Below are 20,470 nucleotides of genomic sequence, written 5' to 3' on the forward strand. Positions count from 1 at the left end.
CCCTCTGGAAAGTCTGTAAGGTTTTGTTGAATGAATGAATGAATGAATGAATGAAGATACTCATATTGTGTCAGAGAGATCTTTGTGGAAAGGGGGCTGCCCTGGGACTCTAGGGGTGTTTCTTTTCTTTGCTACCACCAACCACAGCTAGTTACTGTGTGCAACATAAGCAAGCACTTTCAGAATTTGGGGGGTGGGGTTATAAAATGGCCATGAAAGAATTAAAAAATTATGAATTTATTTCACTGGTTACTAAAATTCTGAAATAATTGAATATGCTAGGATGAAATATGATAAAGTGTTTAAATTTGTGGACTTTACATCAGACCATGAATATATTGTTTCAGAAGCAAGCATGGAAAAGCTAGCAATCAAGGAAGAACCATTACATTACGATGAGAAAGAATACAAAATCCTTCCCAAGTTTCTATACAAAACACAATTATATATAAACATCTCATTCTTGGAATCTGTCTCACATGGAAATAGAGAGAAACATAAAATGCTGTATAGCAAAAAATAAACAACCCACATGTGAAGAGGAAAACTGACTCTGTCTTTAGTAATTTACTAAGTGCCTATCACACACGATGATTAAGTTTTGTTTTATTTATTTATTTATTTATTTATTTATTTATTTATTTATTTTATTTATTAAGGTATTACATATGTGTCTTTATCCCCTTATTGGCCCCCCACCCCCCCACTCATGCCCTCACCCTCCAGTTGCCTGTGTCCGTTGGTTAGGCTTATATGCATGCACACAAGTCCTTTGGTTGCTCTCTCCCCCTTACCTCCCACCCTCCCCTACCTTCCCCTCTAAGGTTTGACTGTCTGATGGATGCTTCTCTGTCTCTGGATCTGTTTTTGTTCATCGGTTTATGTTGTTCCATAAATGAGTGAGATCGTGATATTTATCTTTCTCTGACTGGCTTATTTCACTTAGCATAATGCTCTCCAGTTCCATCCATGCTGTTGCAAATGGTAAGAATTCCTTCTTTTTTTACCGCAGCTTAGTATTCCATTGTGTAGATGTACCATAGTTTTTTAATCCACTCATCTGCTGATGTGCACTTAGGCTGTTTCCAAATCTTAGCTATGGTGAATTGTGCCACTATGAACATAGGGGTGCATAAATCCTTTCTGATTGGTGTTTCTAGTTTCTTGAGATATATTCCTAGAAGTGGAATTACTGGGTCAAATGGGAGTTCCATTTTTAGTTTTTTGAGGAAACTCCATACTGTTTTCCACAGTGGCTGCACCAGTCTGCATTCCCACCAGCAGTGCAAGAGGGTTCCTTTTTCTTTGTATCCTCGCCAGCACTTGTCGTTTGTTGATTTGTTGATGACAGCCATTCTGACAGGTGTGAGATGGTACCTCATTATCATTTTGATTTGCATCTCTTGAATAATTAGTGACTTTGAGCATGTTTTCGTATGTCTCTTGGCCTTCCTTATGTCTTCTTTTGAAAAGTATCTATTTAGGTCCATTGCCCATTTTTTGAGTGGGTTGTTTCTCTTCCTTTTGTTAAGTTGTATGAACTCCCTGTAAATGTTGGAGATTAAACCCTTATTGGTGATAACATTGGCAAATATGTTCTCCCATACAGGGGCCTTTCTTGTTTTGTTGATGGTTTCTTTTGCTGTGCAAAAGCTTATTTTTTAATGGAATTTAGCAGGCTATTTCTTAGCCACTCATAGGTTACTTTAGTTAAGTTTGACTTTAATTCTTTTTCAATTATTGTTTTATTTCTTTTCCCTCTTAATGGCATCTTTTACCAATAGGAATCTAGGAACACTACATTTGAAGAGTAAAACTAAAAAACAACCAACCAAACAAATATCTAAGTTTATCAGTTATATAATACTAGAGGCTCGGTGCACCAAATTTATGCATGGGGAGGAGGGGTGTCCCTCAGCACTGCCTGCACCCTCTCCAATCTGGGACCCAAGGGATGTCCGACTGCCTGTTTAGGCCTGATCCCAACTGCCCGGTGGGATCGGACCTAAACGGGCAGTTGGACACCCCTTTCACAACAGGACTGCTGGCTCTCAACTGCTCTCCTGCCTGCCTGCCTAATTGCCCCTAACTGCTTCTGCCTGCCAGCCTGATCACCCCCTAACCACTCCCCTGCCAGCCTGATCGATGCCTAACTGCTCCCTTGCTGGCCCGATTGCCCCTAACTGTCCTCCCCTGCCAGCCTGGTCACCCCTAACTGTCCTCCCTTGCAGGCCTGGTTGCCCCCAAATGCCCTCCCCTGCTGGCCCGGTCACCCCTAACTGCCCTCCCTTGCCATCCTGGTCGCCCCTAACTGCCCTCCCCTGCAGGACTGGTTGCCCCTATCTGTCCTCCCCTGCAGGCCTGGTTGCCCCTAACTGCCCTCCCCTGCTGGCCTGGTCACCCCTAACTGCCCTCCCCTGCTGGCCTGGTCACCCCTAACTGCCCTCCCTTGCTGGCATGGTTGCCTCTAACTGTCCTCCCCTGCTGGCCTGATCTCCCACAACTGCCCTCCCCTGGTGGCCATCTTGTGGCCACATGGGGGCAGCCATCTTTGACCACATGGGGGTGGCCATATTGTGTGTTGGAGTGATGGTCAATTTGCATATTACTCTTTTATTAGATAGGATAACATCTAAAATCAAGAAATCTACTAGGTGTACTTTAAGTTATATTAATTCATACAGCAGAGTACTGGCAAATAAAAATGTGTTTCTTAATTAAAATACACTTCAGATAATGCAGTGTCCTGAGGAATCAATTCACGAATGGTACAAAAGCACACGAGTCCCCACTTCCTCCTTCAATGAACAGTATGAAGTAGACACTGAAATCCCTCTACTAACTATAGTCACACAATAATGGTTAGCCAAGCTCCCGGTTTCTCTGCAATCACATTTCCATTCAATACTATCTTTCCTGTGCATATAAATTAAGAGCCTACCTTTTCACCTTCATTGGATTAGAGACTTTATATTGACTGGAATATTTGTTGAATGAGTATCACTAATTGCTTCTGCTAGTTTTAATAGCAAGCTTATGTTAGATTCGCACATACCATTGATCAAGAGGCTTACTTCCTACGATCAATTCTTAAGAACTATCACTCCATAGTCTATCCCCTTTCATCACACAGCTCATCAGAAAGCATATGGCTTTTTTTTTCAAGTTGTTTTTTTTTTCTCCCCATAAATAAGATGTCATTATTTCACTAACACTTAAGTGATTAAGATTACGAATTTTCACCAGCTCACTAAGATGTGGGCAGTCAAGAGGCTCCTACATGCATTGTGCTGTTTGAGTGGCTCCCATCCATCAGCACCTGCCGTTCAACTCTGTTTCCGAGCAAAAGCACACATTTCTATAGGACAACGACCTAAGTAATCAACGGTCCATAGTTAAAGCTTCAAATATTAAATTATCAACAAGAGCAGGACATGTAGTAAAATGTGCATGAACTCCCCCTCGTTCCCTTAAGTGACTAAAGCATCAATTACAAAATAAAATTTTAGGTAAGAATAAATGGATGAGAATGAAAGATACCCTTTTCTCAGAAGATGTGGATGAAAGTGTGGCAATCTCAGGAGACTTATAGGTTAGTTACACCATCAAGATATAGTCAGAGTATTTACCTACAAAAACTCAAAAAGGCTCAGGGCTTGGACACACAGGTTCTAGAAAGTGTGCAGGTGAATCAGACAACTGGAAATAGGGTGGAAGTTGAGTTTGTACAAGCAATTGACCCATAGTCTTCTCTGACTATCTCCCACCCCAACCCAGCAGCGGGGCACTGAGTGTTTATTCTCTGGATAAATTAAATCCAAAAGACCTCAAATTGAGAATAAAGGGTGAGAGCAGGGTGAGGCACAGAGCTGAAAAAGGGAAACGAAGTGAAAAATCTATTTCTTGACCTGTGTGACAATCAGCACCCCTCCCCCATCCTGCTTTGAGGAAGTCAGCTGCCAGGAAGCAGCACCTGAGGAAGAACAAAGGCCTCAGGCACAGACATCTGAGTCTCTCCCAATGAAGAGTACAGCTCCTTCTGAACAAAATATAATGAACTGAGCAGTCAATAGTGCTCCTAAGCACACAGATTCATAGTGCCTCATTTATAAAGTAAATAGACAGCCAAGGATCTCAGCACCCCCACAGTTGAGGAAGGCTTCCAACAGAAACCAGAGAAAAAGAAAGCAGAGGCTATATATATGACAACGGCAACTTTGAAAAAAAAGAATGAAAGGTTTAGAAGATAAAAAGTGATAAGAGGGGGAAAAAAAAGGTTTTAAAAACAGAGGATTAATATAGAAGCTTAAATATCAAACTATTACAAATTTTCCAAAAAGCAAAGACAGAGAAGATAAGAGGAAAGAAATCATTTAAAAAGAAATTCAAGAAAATTTCTAAGAACTGAAACATATGTCTTTATATCAAAGGGAACCTACCAACATAAAAAGACACACCCCCAACTGAAGTATCATGAAATTTCAGAATACCAGGGATAGAGAAAAGAACCTAATATTCTACAGAGAGAAAGTATGAGGGAGCATACAAATGGCTGCGAATCAGAATGAAATCAGACTTCTCAGCAGCAATACTAAAGCTCCAAAGAAATTAAGCAAAGCCTAATGATATACTCAGAATGAAATTTTATCAATCACATGTGGGAGTAGAATAAAGACATTTTCAGATAACTAAGAACTTGAAAACTGTATCTTTAATGCATACTTTCTTATAAAACTAAAGGAAGACTGGAATCCAGGAAATAGGGAATCTATAATCAGTAAAGGTCTGGAAGGAGGAGGAATCTAACCCAGAACAGACTAATGAAGTGACTACCTCCAGAGGTGTGAGGGAACCAATAAGACATCAAAACCCTAAAAGGCTAGCAACAGCAGAAAACCATTACCTGCCTCAGACCTTAAAGCCATTATTCCCCCTAGTATGAAAAAGGTCGTGCTACTGAAATCTATTGATAGCGAGAGCATGGAAGAGGACTTCCCCACAGAAGTTGTAGTCAGCCATTTCCAGAAATATGGGCTAAAGTAGGGAAGAATTAGGAAAGAATATTCCATCTCCCTCTCCTCTCTCTTGTCCATTGCCTGAACACAATTGGAATTGTAGCCAAGACAGCTTGGAGGATATATTCCTTAGGGGCTGGCCAACCAGGACACAGGGCAGGGCAGAAGAAGGTAGAGAACAGGTTTGAAGAGAAACAGAGAATAACCAACTTAGGACCAACAACCACAGGAGAGGGGCAAATAGAAATCCAAAAACAACAGATGTTCTTGCTACATTTAGCAAGACAACCAAGAGCTGAGAGAGAAAAGCTCCAAGGAAAAGGTTGAGGAAGGGAGATGTAAAAAAAATTAAAAGGGATTGATAGATTTGCTGATGTGTTTGAGCATTTGGAAGTTTCTGTCATACAGAATTGACATATCCTTCATATCTATAAATAATTAAGAATAAGAACAAAGACAACTAAACTAATACAAAGCAGAGACAATTATAAAATCCAGGAAGAACATAAGGTTATACCTGAAAGAATACATATCATGAATACTACTTGACTTAAGCAGGAATATTTACATATCAATGTTTCAAAATGTGATATAGACTCTATATTGGGAGCATGAGATGAAGTCGGGGATGGTTGATGAAAGAAAATTAAGCCTTTATCTATCATAGCATCTACCTAGTAGATAATGTCTAAAATAATCTATATATATAAAAAGCCAGGGGCCGTCACAACCGAAACAACCGAACAGATGACCAATCAGGCTGAGTGCGGCCACCAGGCCGGCAGGGGGTTAGTGAGGGACAACCAAACAACTGAGCAGCAGGCTGCGCGGGGCAACCAGGCCAGCAGGAAGTTAGTGAGGGATGACCAAATGACTGAGCAGCAGGCTGTGTGGGGTGATCAGGCTGGCAGGGGGGCGGCAGTTGGCGGCAACCAGGCCGGCAGGGTGGGCAGTGAGGGGCGACCTGGCTGGGAGAGGGGGGCAGTTAGGGGCGACCAGGCCAGCAGGAGAGGCAGTTGGGGGTGACCAGGCTGGCAGGGGGGCAGTGAGGGGCAACCAGGCCAGTCAAGGGGGCAGTGAGGGGCGACCAGGCCAGCAGAGGGGGGCATTTGGAGGGACCAGGCTAGCGGGGGTACAGTAAGGGGCGATCTGGTTGGTGGAGGGGGCAGTTAGGGGCGACCAGGCTGGCAGAGGGGGGCTGTTGGGGGCGACCAGGCCAGGGAGACTAGGCCAGCGGGGGGGGGGGCAGTTGGGGGTGACCAGGCCGGCATGGGGGGCAGTTAGGGGCGATCAGGCAGGCCGGCAGGCAGGTGAGCAGTTAGGAGCCAGCAGTCCCAGATTGTGAGAGAGATGTCTGAATGTCCGTTTAGGCCCGATCACTAGGATCAGGCCTAAACGGGCAGTCTGACATCCTCCAAGGGGTCCCAGATTGGAGAGTGTAGGCTGGGTTGAGGGGAACCTCCCCCCACTTGTGCACAAATTTTGTGCACTTGACCTCTAGTCTATAATAATAAAAGTGTAATATGCTAATTAGACCAGACGTCGTTCCAGACGACTTTCTGGCTGTGAGGGAAGCCAGTGCTGGCAGCCAGGGGAAGTAAGGCCTACTTTCCATGAATTTGGTGCATCAGGCCTCTAGTAAATCAATAAATAGAAATATGAACAATTATTGAAGACATATAGAGGTAGACAATAAAAGAGTTGAAAGCAGTTGCTTTTGGGAAATTAGAGGGTGAGTATGGGTGAAGCAGGGGATTACTATTTTTGCTAGTGCCTACCGTTGTGGCAGCTATTAGCTATTAGTTATACCTGATACAGGTTTTAGAAACTGAAGATAAGGATAGTTAATAGATTTGGTCAACCAATGCCACACAGGGAAGGAGGGGCAGAGTTCGAACTTACCATAATTTAGGCTTTTAATGTGTTCTCTACTACAAGACTACCTCTTCTTTACATAACAAACCACTGCTAGTTACTTGACCAGAAAACTGATTTTTACATGAATAAACACACGCTTCAAACATAAAAGGTGCTAGCAAACTTCCAATATTCCCTAAACTCTGAGCACTGACTTATGTATTTCCAAAATACAAAACACACACACACACACACACACACACACACACACACACACACTCACACACAAGATAAGAACATCCTGAGCCAAAATTTCTAATTCTCTGGACATAAATGGTATGTTAATTTTCCTGAAACCAGATATAGCAGCTTCTATTTCTTCTATATGTCCTATAGCACCCTTGGATGCTATATAGGCACCTTTGGTTTAATTGTGCTTGGCTTTTTTGCACTTCACAGATGTTGCATTTTTTACAAATTGAAGGCAAGACCCTCCAACCATCAAAAAGTTTACAACTCGCATTATTGCAATACTTACTTTATTGTGGTGGTTTGGAACTGAACCTGCAATATCTCTGAGGTATGCCTATACTCCAATAAAAATGCAATAAATTTTGCTTGGCTGATATACTAAGAACTAATAAGAACACCATTCTCAAGATTTGTGCAGTCTTATGTTTCTTAAAGAATTTCACATTTAACCATCTCTTGCTAGTTTCATAAACCAGTGAAGCAGCTGAGTACACTATGGGTTATATTAACGTCATGAAATCTAGTCATTGTGATCGGGTATTTAAAAATCACCCAAAAAAACAATTTGTGGGTTCCAATACTTTTGCCAACTTTGGTAAAAATAAGAGAATTTTTATTTTTTAAAAATATTTAGTAGTGAAGACTACATATAATGCCTCATTTTATATATTATTATTCAGCTAACTTATCACTAAAAAATGACCAAACACATCTACTGAAAACACACATACACTCTCTCTCACACAAACAAACATTGATAGACAACATGAGATGTAAAAACCATAATCATGTTAGCCTTTTGACAGAAAAATAGGACTAGTTCCCTTCAGCACTCCAAAGCCATTGCTAAATTCAGCACTTTGGCAGCTACTCAATAATCCTATATAATAAAAGGTAATATGCAAATTGACCATTACTCCAACACACAAGATGGCCACCCCCATGTGGTCTAAGATGGCCACCCCCATGTGGACACAAGATGGCGACCACAAGATGGCTGGCAGGGGAGGGCAGTTGTGGGCGATCAGGCCAGCAGGGGAGGGAAGTTGGAGGGGGTGACTGGGCTGGCAGAGGAGGGCAGTTAGGGGCAACCAAGCCTGCAAGGGAGGACATTTGGGGAGGTCCCAGGCCTGCAGGGGAGGGCAGTTGGGGGGACCAGGCCTGCAGGGGAGTGCAGTTGGGGGTGACCAGGCTGGCAAGGGAGGGGAGTTAGGGGTGACCAGGCCTGCAGGGGAGGACAGTTACGGGCTATCAGGCCAGCAGTTAGGCATCAATCACGCTGGCAGGGGAGTGGTTAGGGGGCAATCAGGCTGGCAGGCAGGCGAGCAGTTGGGAGCCAACAGTCCTGGATTGTGAGAGGGATGTCCGACTGAACGGGCAGTCGTACATCCCTCGAGGGGTCCCAGATTGGAGGGGGTGCAGGCTGGCTGAGGGACACACCGCCCCCCATGCACGAATTTCATGCACTGGGCCTCTAGTGCCATAATAATCTAATATCAGAGAATTGTACTTTTGGAGACAATTCATTATCAACTAGTGTTATAGAAGTTTTCCACAAGAAATGTGACTTTGTAGCTAGTAGTCCTTCAGTGTAAATTAAGCACTGTGTTTTTTTTAATACTCACCCGAGGATATGATTATTGATTTTAGAGGGAAAGGAGGGGAGAAGGGGAGAGAGAGAAAAAGAGAGAGAGAAACAGCAATTGAATGCCTCCTATGCACACCTGGACCAGGAACCAAACTGGCAACCTAGGCACGTGCCCTGACCGGGAACTGAACCTGCAACCTTCTTGATGTAGGGGCGGATGCTCCAACCAAATGAGCCACCCATCCCAGGTCTATTATTTTGTATCTGTTTTCCACCCTTCGACTTTAAGTAGAAGTCTTACTTCATTATGTCTCTGGTTAAAGAAAATGGGCAGAAAGTGCCCAAGCCTTCTTCCTTAAAAGAATGAACACACATAAGACAAGTTAAGTGAGGTCAGTTAAGTCTTTTCTCGTTACTAGTATTTAACAAATTACTGCTCTAGTTCTTTATGAGAAAAAGACCACATATCACAGTTAAATACCTGCTTTATATCTATTGCTCTGGCAGAATTACTATTAATTCTCAAAGGTATTCTGGAATGGATACTATACTATACTAGAGACCCAGTGCACGGATTCATGCACCGGTGGGGTGCCTCGGCCTGGCCTGTGGGGATGGGGCCAAAACCAGCTCTCCAACATCCCCTGAGGGGTCCTGGATAGTGAGAGGGCAGTTCTTGGGTGATGCACCCTGGAATCGGACTCCCACCTCTCTGGTTCTAGGTGCGCCACCAGAGAATTGCAGCGGCCAAGTCACCGAAGCTCAGCAGCTCCTGTGTTGAGCGTCTTCCCCCTGGTGGTCAGTGAGTATCATAGCTATTGGTCAGATGGTCAAATGTTTTGGCTGGTCACTTAGGCCTTTATTTATTTATTTATATATATATATATATGATCATCCTAATTTTAAGGGATTTAAATATAGTAGGAGTGGATTCAGAAACTATGGCTGCCACAATGAGCTCAGCTTTCGACTACTTAGATGCCCTTCTGACTGTCACCTGTTCTTTTGTTATGTTCCATGGCATGTCAGTGACCACACAGACAAGTCACCTGGATCACGTATTACCTGAGCAGCTCTTACTGTTACTTTAGACAGTGACTAATTCAAATCCTCCTTGGTCTTCTGACCTGATTAATTATAAATGTATAAATAGTGTTAACAGATAGATAACTTTATGTGGCCCATGAACTCAAATTCTCATTCTTACTAGCATTCTTTTTTAAATAGACTCATTCATTTTAGTAGACGTGATAAATGAGTAAGGGGTTAGTAGCTGGGGAAATGCATGCCAGCATCGATTTGGTCCCATAAAACGTATTCTATCCAGAGATTCACGTCTTAAATTTATTGTAAAGAAACTCCTCCTTGAATGAAACTATATAATACAGAATATTAAAGTAAGGGGAGAAAGGCAGTTCTCAAGGCTGTTGAGTGAGAGAGAAAGCCACAACCTTTATTTGAAGCACAAAAGGATTCAACATGACTCAGAGCATAACCTAAACTACAAAATAGGAATTTCACTGTATCATGTTTTGGAATAACTTTACTAGCAAAAGAAAGCCCAATTTCTTATAAATCATCTTAAGAGATTATGTAATATGGTGGAAAGGAAAGGGCTTGGAGTGCGTTAGCCCTTTGAATGTTGCCTCTGCTCACTATATGTATGACCTTACTATCCTATTTACTCTTCCTGGGTTTTGCTTTCTTCCACTGTATTATGGTATAATAGGTAAGTAATTAAAATTCATGAGAGCTTAGAACACAGTCTGTGTTCAATAAAAGTATCTTTTATTGTTACTCTTATTAAGACTCAATTACTATTGTTACTCAATTACTCAAGACAGGGTTTCATATAGAATAAATTTATTTTCAGGATGGGGGTTAGAGTAGAATTTATCTATGATTTTCTCTCTTAAAACACTGGTAAACAAATCCAAGTCCTCAAAAAACCTTATTTTATTATATAAATTTCCTGGGTTCAAGAGAGATCATTAAGAATGACGGCAACTCTGTATGTTGCCCCTATGTATGGTGATTAGGCTTATTTAATAAAAAGTAATGCTAAATGGCCTTATAATACTCAATGAATAGGCAATTTCTTTTCTGATATATGCAAAATCAGTTTTGATGCAGACATTTTTCTATATATCAAGATGGATATGGAAATTTTTTTCTAACCACCCAGCTGCTACAATGTTAAATAAATTAATTTTAATCTTAAATCAGAGATGTAATAGAGAGCGGGGTGATTTAATATGCAATCTCATTACATTTGACAGGCTTATTTATAAATGATTTGCCCCACATTTTGACAAGCATAGTTAATATGTTAATTAGCTTTTAAACAGATGATGAAAGGAAGAGACTGACACGCTATCATTCTTCACACACCATGTTGGGGAGCACTGGCATTGATACCATAAGGTAGTGCTATTACATAGTGTGGTCCCCCAAAAGGACTGTGATCTTGATGAGATAATTATTTATCAGCTACCAATAACTTAGTCACATTATGTTAAAAATTAAGCCCTTAAAAATAATCCCAACCGATCTTCTGCTTTAGGAAATAAATGCTGCTCTAAACATACGTAGGAGCTTCCATGAAGACTACACAGCTAATTGAGAGCAATGACCTCCACAGCTAGAACAGCACTCTGACAAGGGAGGAACTAACTACAGGCATAAGCTGCTTTCACATCTGCACTTCTCTTAACGGGGTTCTCAGCACTTGGTAAGCCTCTTTGGTTTAGAAGCTTAAAGATGATTTCCTACGCCTTAACTTCCAAAGAGTTATAAAAATCCAAGAATTAAGAGAAGTTAGACACGAGACAATGTCCAATTTGATTCCTCTGCTTAAAGACTCCTTCATGGAGGGGAGACAAGGGTATCAAAAACTGTCTGTCTTGCTGAGTGCTCAAATCCCAAGGGATGTTCATACCCACCACGGGGCTGGAGACCCAGAGCAGCAAATCATAACAGGGACAGCTCTGATTCCCATCACTTGCTGCCAACGTTAATGCCTATGTGTCTTCATTAATATTTTATCGCCTGTGGTTATTTAAACAGAAAACTGGAAAACGTAACACTGTGTAGGGATCGTTAGGTTTTAGTTACTACCCTCCTGCCCCAGGATGGTAATGAACTGTAAAAATAGCCTGAAACAATTGCCACCTGCCTCCCTGCTATTGTCCATGGGTTAATATTTGCACTTCTTGGTGCACCTGCGCCATGGCTCAATTATAGTCCCATTTCTAGGTCTTCAGGTACCCAGCATCAATCTCATTTATTATGCAAAAACCGGCGCCCTGTGGACTTCTCCCTAACTGGAAAAATACCTGACTTACAGGATAATAACAAAATGGCTTTTAGAAAATGGCTTGGAATGAAATCAAATTCAGCATGACAGGCAAGGGGTAGACATAACTCAGAGTTTAGGGCTTGGAAATGAAAAGCCAAGAAGCATAAGAAACGGCTCAAACATAAAACATTGACTATTTGATTTTGCCAATGATAATGGTTGCATGCAGGCCAAAGGCATTTGGGGGTCTACTGTGTTTTTTTAATACTCACCCGAGGATATGTTTATTGATTTTAGAGGGAAAGGAGGGGAGAAGGGGAGAGAGAAACAAAGAGAGAAACAGCGATTGAATGCCTCCTATGCACACCTGGACCAGGAACCGAACTGGCAACCTAGGCACGTGCCCTGACCGGGAACTGAACCTGCAAACTTCTTGATGTAGGGGCGGATGCTCCAACCAAATGAGCCACCCATCCCAGGTCTATTATTTTGTATCAGTTTTCCTCCCTTCCACTTTAAGTAGAAGTCTTATTCTTATACTTCATTATGTCTCTGGTTAAAGTAAATGGGCAGAAAGTGCCCAAGCCTTCTTCCTTAAAAGAATGAACACACATAAGACAAACGTGTATGTGTGTGGGGAGCAGGGGGAGGCAAAGACTGGAAATCAAATGCCAATTATCAGAAACAGACATCACAGCAAGTCACAATCTATGTGGCTCTTTGTAATTGAAACAGCACTTTTAAAGGTTTGGGGAAAATTAGCCAAGAGTGTATAAAAAACAGCTTCTCCCGTTTATGAAGGTAGTCTTAACTGAACTGCCAAGCACTAAGACAAAACTGGCCCCAAGCCACAAATATTTCCAAATTATGTTCTATTAGCAGAGTCCTTAACTGACCTCACTGAAAGGCAACCCACAATTTCCATACTTAAAAAATGGAGAAAACCACTCCATAACTCAAGAATATTAAGCAATGATTACTTGCATAGCCTACTCTCAGGAGGGAGGAAGAGAATTAGAAAGTTAGTAATTGATATCTGATGAGTTCTTTGACCTTTATTTCCAATTTTTTACTCTATTACAACCAATAATCAAAATATCTATTGCCCCTGCCTAGTCTTGGGGGAAGAAGGGGGGAGTTAAAATCTAACTGTAATAAAATGTCCAAAACAAACAAAAAAGCCTTAAGTTGGATGAAAAAAATAGATAGCTCAGCTCCTCAATGATAGATGGTCATCTTTATGCTCAGTGTTTTGGAACATGCATTATGATGGTATTAAATTTATTATAAGGCATTACAAAAATGTATGGCAATAGATCTTAGGCTGTTTGATGACCCAGATTCCTTTATAACTCTATTGAAAGCTACAGATCTACACCCCATAAAAATAAATAGGTCCATGTGTACACAAAATATTGCATGTAATCTCAGTGGTTTCAAATATCCTGAAATCCCATTCCCAAGGGGTTTGCTGGAACCTAAATTAAGAAAATCTACACTGTGCCCTACATCATAAGGAACTTGTTTTCTCACCGGAAAGTATATGAATCCCAAACATGAGGGTAGAAGCCAGACCTCATCACAGCCTAATTAACTAAAAGCCAAGATAACTGAGGGCAGAGCTGTGAAGTAAGTACATGGCAGTAAGATAAACACCACGTGCTAAAGTTTTATTGAGGTCGTAAATATTGTATGAACATGTAGCTGAATTGTGTATATGGGGCACAGTCATTCTTAGAAGATGATTCCTGCTGTAAAATAACCACATGGTATGTAAAATGTTTTGCTTTAAACGCAATTTTGAGTCTAAAAAGAGATTTTTCCATTAATAAAGGACATTTTCAACAGTCACTAGTAAGCCCTTCCTGAGAGCTTACATTATTACCTTATTTGATTCAGATCACAATGGATTGGGAACCCGTACATTGTTATCCTACCTAATAATAGACAAATATGCAAATTGACCGTACCTTCGCTATGCCCGCGATTGGCCAGGAGGCGCGGGGGGGCGGGACTCGGGGTGGCTGACTGGGCCACCGGGATGCTGAGCTCGCGTCGCCAGCAGCGGCGCAAACTCAGCGTCTGCGCCATGGCTGTGCTGTGGCATAGAAGGGGCCTCTGGGGCAGCGAGCTCACGTCCCGCCGCGGACCATCAAAAGCGGGGGAGCTGGGTGCCTGTCCGCTCTGGCACCAGGCCTTTCAGAAGCCTTCGCCGCGCCGGAGGCTTCTGAAAGGCCTGGTGCACCAGTGGACAGGCACCCAGCTCCCCTGCGATCGAAAGCGAAAGCGTGTAGGGGACCCTACACGTGGGACCCTACATGTGCATGATTTAATCATGCACTGGGCCTCTAGTAGATAATAATTAGGCATTAAACCTCATGAGTCTCTGAGCCTCCTATTATGCTAAATTCTTAAGTTTTGCTAAACCATCATGTGAGATTGAGACTCTATTGAAATTAAATGTATTGCGACCCTTTAAAAGAGTAATTTTATTTCATTTTGGATAATTGGTGGCAACAGTTTCCAGCAGTATACTGCACCAAATTTTGTGCCTGGCAGTTACACTGAAACCTTCAGACCACTTATCTGAGCTTTGTTGTGAATTTAAACATGCTAGCTACTACTTCCAACCATTCTGTTGTTTGGAGATATAGATATACGTCCTTGTCATAAAGCAAAGCCACAAATTAAGACCTTTAGGGAGTAAAATCACTGACTGCTTGCGGGAAGCCACAGTGTTGGAGAGTGGGAATTTTTGAGCATTCCAGAGAGGCCGTGGACTATGCCCCAGATAGAGTTGTCAGTGCTGACACTAGGCCAGGCCTTGAGATACGGTCTCATGGCCCCTTCCCAGCATGTAGCCTTCTTTCATAGAACACTGTCAGCTTTCTGAAGAACAGGATGACCCTGTGAATAACATGGTCGTCATTGGCATGATCCTGACGTTGCTTGGGAAAAACTGTTTTGTCTTGGGTTACTTGTTCTGCAAAAACCGGATGTGGTTAATGTGCTTAAAAGCGGTCCTACACAAAGGGTCGCTGCTGCTCTCTGGTCTCCCTGCATGGAGAATGGCAGAGCAGTCGCCGGGTCGTCCGGCCGCCCGGCTAATAAAGGCTCCCTAAATTTTAATTTGGTCTGGGCTCCAGTGGTCATTCACTCGCATCCGCTCCACAACAACAGCTTGCCATACTGTCACCAAGGAATGCTGAAGGCCAATGGACCTTGGGCATTATCAGGGCTGATGCTAAGCACTGATTGTTCGATTGCTGTTCGTTTAGAGATAGCAGTGGCTCAAGGCAATTCCCTAACCTGATAATCCTTTTACTGTTTACCAAACTTTACCTTTGACATGACTGAATGAATTGCTAAAGGGCAAATGTGTATTCAAGTAAATAAATAGCAGACCAGGCCAGAAGTCTGTGTCTCTTCAAGAAAGAGGCTCCTAACCGGTTTGGCTCAGTGGATAGAGAGTCAGTCTATGAACTGAAGGGTCCCAAGTTCAATTCCAGTCAAGGGCATGTACCTTGGTTGCAGGCACATCCCCAGTAGGGGGTGTGCAGGAGGCAGCTGATCAATATTTCTCTCTCATCGATGTTTCTAACTCTCTATCCCTCTCCTTTCCTCTCTGTAAAAAATCAATAAAATATGTTTTTTAAAAAAAGAAAGAGGCTCCACCTGGCCCCCAATGCCTTCTAAATTCATATTTCTTGTATAGCATTTTCATTTGTGCGTCGGCCCCTCCTTCAGATCCTGAACCCCGCCGCGAAGGTTGCGGCAACTACTGACAGTTAGCAAAGTGTCTCTGCCCTTGTTCATCAAGAGGATTACTAGGCCCATCTGCAAGGCAGGCTCTGATTAGAAAATATTCCCAATCGTGTTTTTTAAAAATCTAGTATCACTGCCACACACCGGCAAACACTCCTCCACCATTAATCTTCATTCAAACCATTGGGATGTTTATCTAGGCTTGACCCAGACCTAGAACCAGCGACAGATTAGCTAGAGAAAAGCTTCTGTTTCTCACCACATGTCAAGGCAGGTAGAATACTCTGTTGAGCCCAGGAGGACATCTGGAGGTCGGTACCATAAGGTAACCACTTCATTGGAGTACGTGTGGCTAGGGACCGATTTTGCTCTTGCAAGACCTGCGGGTTACATGAAACATAAAGAAGTTTAATAGGCATTCATAGGACAAGGAAATTTAAGTGTGAATGTTAACAGTTTTAAAAGGTCAAACATGACACTGCAATACAGAGTCACGAATTCAGTGTCAAGGTTACAAGAAAGGTCGACTTGTTTCAAATACATGCTTGTAAATCATTTAAATCCCTAATAAAACATTGTGACTGTAATAAAATCCCAGGAGAGTAAACAAATGATCCATCAATGATTAGACATTACACAGAAGCTTAGAAATCTTCTGGACTTTCCAAAGAATGTTCCATGGAGTTCTAGTTCTGAGAGCTATAAATAATGTTATTGGAAAGGCTTCCAAGGTGAAGTAATTTTGAGAAAAGATGGGTTAAGAAGTTAAACAGTATTCCATACATGAGATTTCTCAGTGCCTTTAATTGTCCTAATGTGTATTGTGAATCTGAGAGAAGACAGTTTGACAGTTTTCTCAAAGGAGATTTCCCAAACTTCTTAAGGTTTCAAGTTCTGTCAAGCACTTCCTAGGAAATGCTTATTCAGGAAGCTCATTTGAAAACTACCTAAGTAAAAAATTATAAGGGAATAGTTCAAAAAATTAAAATGTTTTCTAAGAATTTTTTAAAACTGGGAAAATGGTCACAATAATATGTTAAGTGATAATGCACATGCACTTTGACCTCACAACAAAGAATGACAGGAAATGCATTTTTCTAAATTTTCTACAATGACTATGATTCCTCTAAAATTCACAAAACCTAGAAATTTCTTTATTAAGAGAAAGAATAATCTATGTGATAGGGTTCTACCTGGGTATGTTAATTAATGACAAGGGTAACGTATTATTTATCACTGTGATACTCAAAGCACATATAACATCTTAATAATATTCTACCAGAACAAATTCATTTACTTGTTCTGCTTATTTAAATTTTTATGTAGTACTTAGAAACATGACTTTTTCCCTATTTATTAAACACTCGGTATTCCCTTTAGTATATTCTATGTAAACATTAAAATTAATAGGACAGCTAGTGAGACAAAGAATTTCTAATTAATTCAACTATGATATATGTTACAGTAACTCAATTTTTCTACAGTGCAGTTTTCCTAATAATCCAATGGCATATTACAAATCGGTGAGTGTTTATAAGTATTTGTATTAAAATGGACAGATTATAAACACAAATACATACACATATGTGGTCTCCAACTTTTTTGCACATAAACAGAATAACTAGTTTTGATAAGAGATTTCCAAAACAGATTTCTACTTTGATAACAGATTTCTACTTCTTTTCTTTTTCCTTTTAAATTATAGTGATTAGACATTCATATACCTTACGAAATGATCACTCTAATAAGTCTAGTACCCATCTGACACCATACATAGTTGTTACAATATTATTGACCATATTCCCAATGCTGTAGTTTACAGCCCCATGACTATTTTCATAACTGGCAATTTATACTTCTTAAGCCCTTTCACCCTTCCTCCCTCAATTCAAACAAAGCTGAACACCAGACAGGACAAACAGGGTGGCAGTGTTTCCAGAATCTAGTAATCCCATCAAAAGGTTTAGTTCCTCAGATGGGCATGTTTCTATACAGAGACCAGAGCTAAGCACAAGTTCTGAAATAGGTTCTGACTTGTTCCATATGCTGTTGTCAAGTCAAATGGGATGCTAAAAACAGCCAGGCTGGATTCCCTTGGCTTTTCTGAGGCCCTGTTGACAGAAAGCGAGGCCAGAGGGATAGGAGAATGAAAACATCTGAGATTTTCTTTGACAGCTCAGAAGACCAGGCTAGTTATAGAAAATAATGATATTTTCACTTTTAAAGGGAGAACATGACCTCAAAATAACTTAGAAATAGTGTAAATCTAAATAATTATATGTGATTTCAGGTCATTTATGTTCACTGTGACTTTAAGTTTATAAAACTGATTAAATATATCTGGAAAATATAAATAGAAAAGGCTTTGTCTACATTATTTTCCTCTTTCCCACATGTTTAGGTCAAGGACTGCCCAAATTCCACTCACGAGGGTCACGAAACTTCCCAAATTAACAGTGAAAATGAGTTTTCCATATCTAACTCTTCAATGTGTTAAGACAGTTTCTTAAAATAATTTGCGGGTAAAGTTATCATATATTGAAGAATGTTACATTCTTCTCACTTTAATAAAATCAACTGAAACAGTTTCTTGTGGAAAGTATCCCGTATACGGATAAACAAAAGGTTTTCACCCTACCAGAATTTCTGTTCAGTTAAAAAGATAAATAAATCCCAAAACTTTTTCAGGGAGGGAGTAAATTATTAAACAATGACTCAAAAAAAAAAAGAAAGAAAGAAAGAAAGAAAGAAAGAAAGAAAGAAAGAAAGAAAGAAAGAAAGAAAGAAAGAAAGAAAGAAAGAATACTTTGAAGTAGGAATATATAACTGGGCTTTTAATAAATATTTTGGGTAAAGACATTGCTATGTATTTATACAGTTCATGCATCAAAACACGCTTACTCATACAAAATTTATTACACTGCATCCTGCAGCTGAAGGAAAACTGTAGGACAGGATTAATTAGCACAGCATGTGTGAAAGGCTTCTCTCTCTGTTCCTTGTCAGTTGCTATGGTTACACTACAGGAAGAGAGCTACACTACCTTTGAAAAAGGATGAAGTTCATGGGTTATTATCAAAACTTCTTGCATTAATGTTTAGTGTGAATTAAAAGTTAAAAAGCCAAGCGAAATGCTAACCAGCTGAATACAGGGTACCTGCACGCCGCAGTTGTGGCTGCTTGTGTGCATAGGAACTGGTGCTTGTTGCTATGGGCACCGAAAATAGCTTGCATAACAAGTCAGAGCATCCAAGTTTAAGATGTTACTGTTTCTAAGTCATCAAAGACCCTCAATTTGAGCAAAAAAATAAAAATAAAAAATCCTGCTATTCAAGCCCTATTGCCAATTATTCAAAGGCAGGCCACCTTGATACTGGCTAGCACAGCAGAATCTTAGATTTCTAGAAGAGCTCTGAAGCTTTATAGTTACCCTCTTACCCAATGGAAGAGTTCCCTTTCCATATATCTTCAAGATGGTTATCCAACCTCTGCTGCCACCCGGAGCCCGGTTCTACCCTCTTGCAGGGATACGGGATAAATCACGTGGCAGTGCTTCTAACATTTGCCCTAAGGTGCCAGTCATTCAGCATCAACCAATGGAGATGTTCTCTAGAACAGCGGTCGCCAACCTCTCGGACCTCACGGACCACCAGTGGCCCGCGGACCATCGGTTGGCGACCGCTGCTCTAGAAGTTATTTTAATCGCTCTCTCAGCTGCAATGGACCTCTCCTCCGCTTTTAGAATCTACTCCCCTGACTTCTCCGACAGGGAGGAGTTAACAGCAGTGACTTGGTTTCCATATGGGATCTTCCTCTACTAGTATATGCTGGGGGTTTTTTCTAAGGTTATATATTCAAAACAGGTAACTGTGGCTAATGCCATGTCTTAGCGGTTATGGATAGGTGATTTCTCATAAGATGGTACCTCCAGCTTCCACCTGTCCACGGGCTTCAGATCTGGGTCTGTCCAATTCCTCAGCAAGGATGTCCTGCAGGAACTCCACACAACCCCAACCCCAAGTCCCTACAGCCTTCTCTGTCAAGAATACAGGGAATATGCCCCTAAGTCCAGGAGTAAATGCATTTTACTAGTAAACTGTTTTAGGTTCCCAAACAATGAAAGTTATTTGAGCTGTATACAGATATACGTTAGATTTTATATTCCATGCACATCGAATTATTCCTTCAAATTCCAAGGCATCCTTTTGGCAGGTGGTAAAATTGTTTGGAGACTGTGAGTAATCTCTCAAACTCTATGGAGAAAATCACTAAACCTAGGACAGCTCAAGACTGATCATGTTCATGTCTCTGCTTTGACTAAGGCAGGGGTCGGCAAACTGCGGCTCGCGAGCCACATGCGGCTCTTTGGCCCCTTGAGTGTGGCTCTTCCACAAAATACCACGGCCTGGGCGAGTCTATTTTGAAGAGGTGGCGTTAGAAGAAGTTTAAGTTTAAAAAATTTGGCTCTCAAAAGAAATTTCAATCGTTGTACTGTTGATATTTGGTTCTGTTGACTAATGAGTTTGCCGACCACTGGACTAAGGGATTGAAAAAGAGCTGGCAACACTAACTGGTTTCTTTCTCATTACGTGGAATAATGGCAAGAGCTGGATGAACTTACAAAAGTCAACTAAAATAAGATAAAAAGGAGTACCTTTCACCACTTCAGTCTTACCAGAGAACGGGCCACTGTTT

The 20,470-nt window shown here is 41.2% G+C and overlaps 1 protein-coding gene across 1 annotated transcript in view; it reads right to left on the bottom strand.

Moving 5' to 3' along the window:
• CDK14 (cyclin dependent kinase 14) overlaps window positions 1–20,470 on the bottom strand; it is a 516,006-nt gene that overhangs the window by 205,070 nt on the left and 290,466 nt on the right. The window contains exon 9 of the mRNA XM_079785896.1: window positions 16,035–16,155. Within this exon, the coding sequence (XP_079642022.1) occupies window positions 16,035–16,155 (121 nt within the window). The remainder of the gene's footprint in view (window positions 1–16,034; window positions 16,156–20,470) is intronic.

Source organism: Cnephaeus nilssonii (genome assembly GCF_951640355.1).
Source record: "Cnephaeus nilssonii genome assembly, chromosome: 12".
Lineage (NCBI taxonomy): Eukaryota > Metazoa > Chordata > Mammalia > Chiroptera > Vespertilionidae > Cnephaeus > Cnephaeus nilssonii.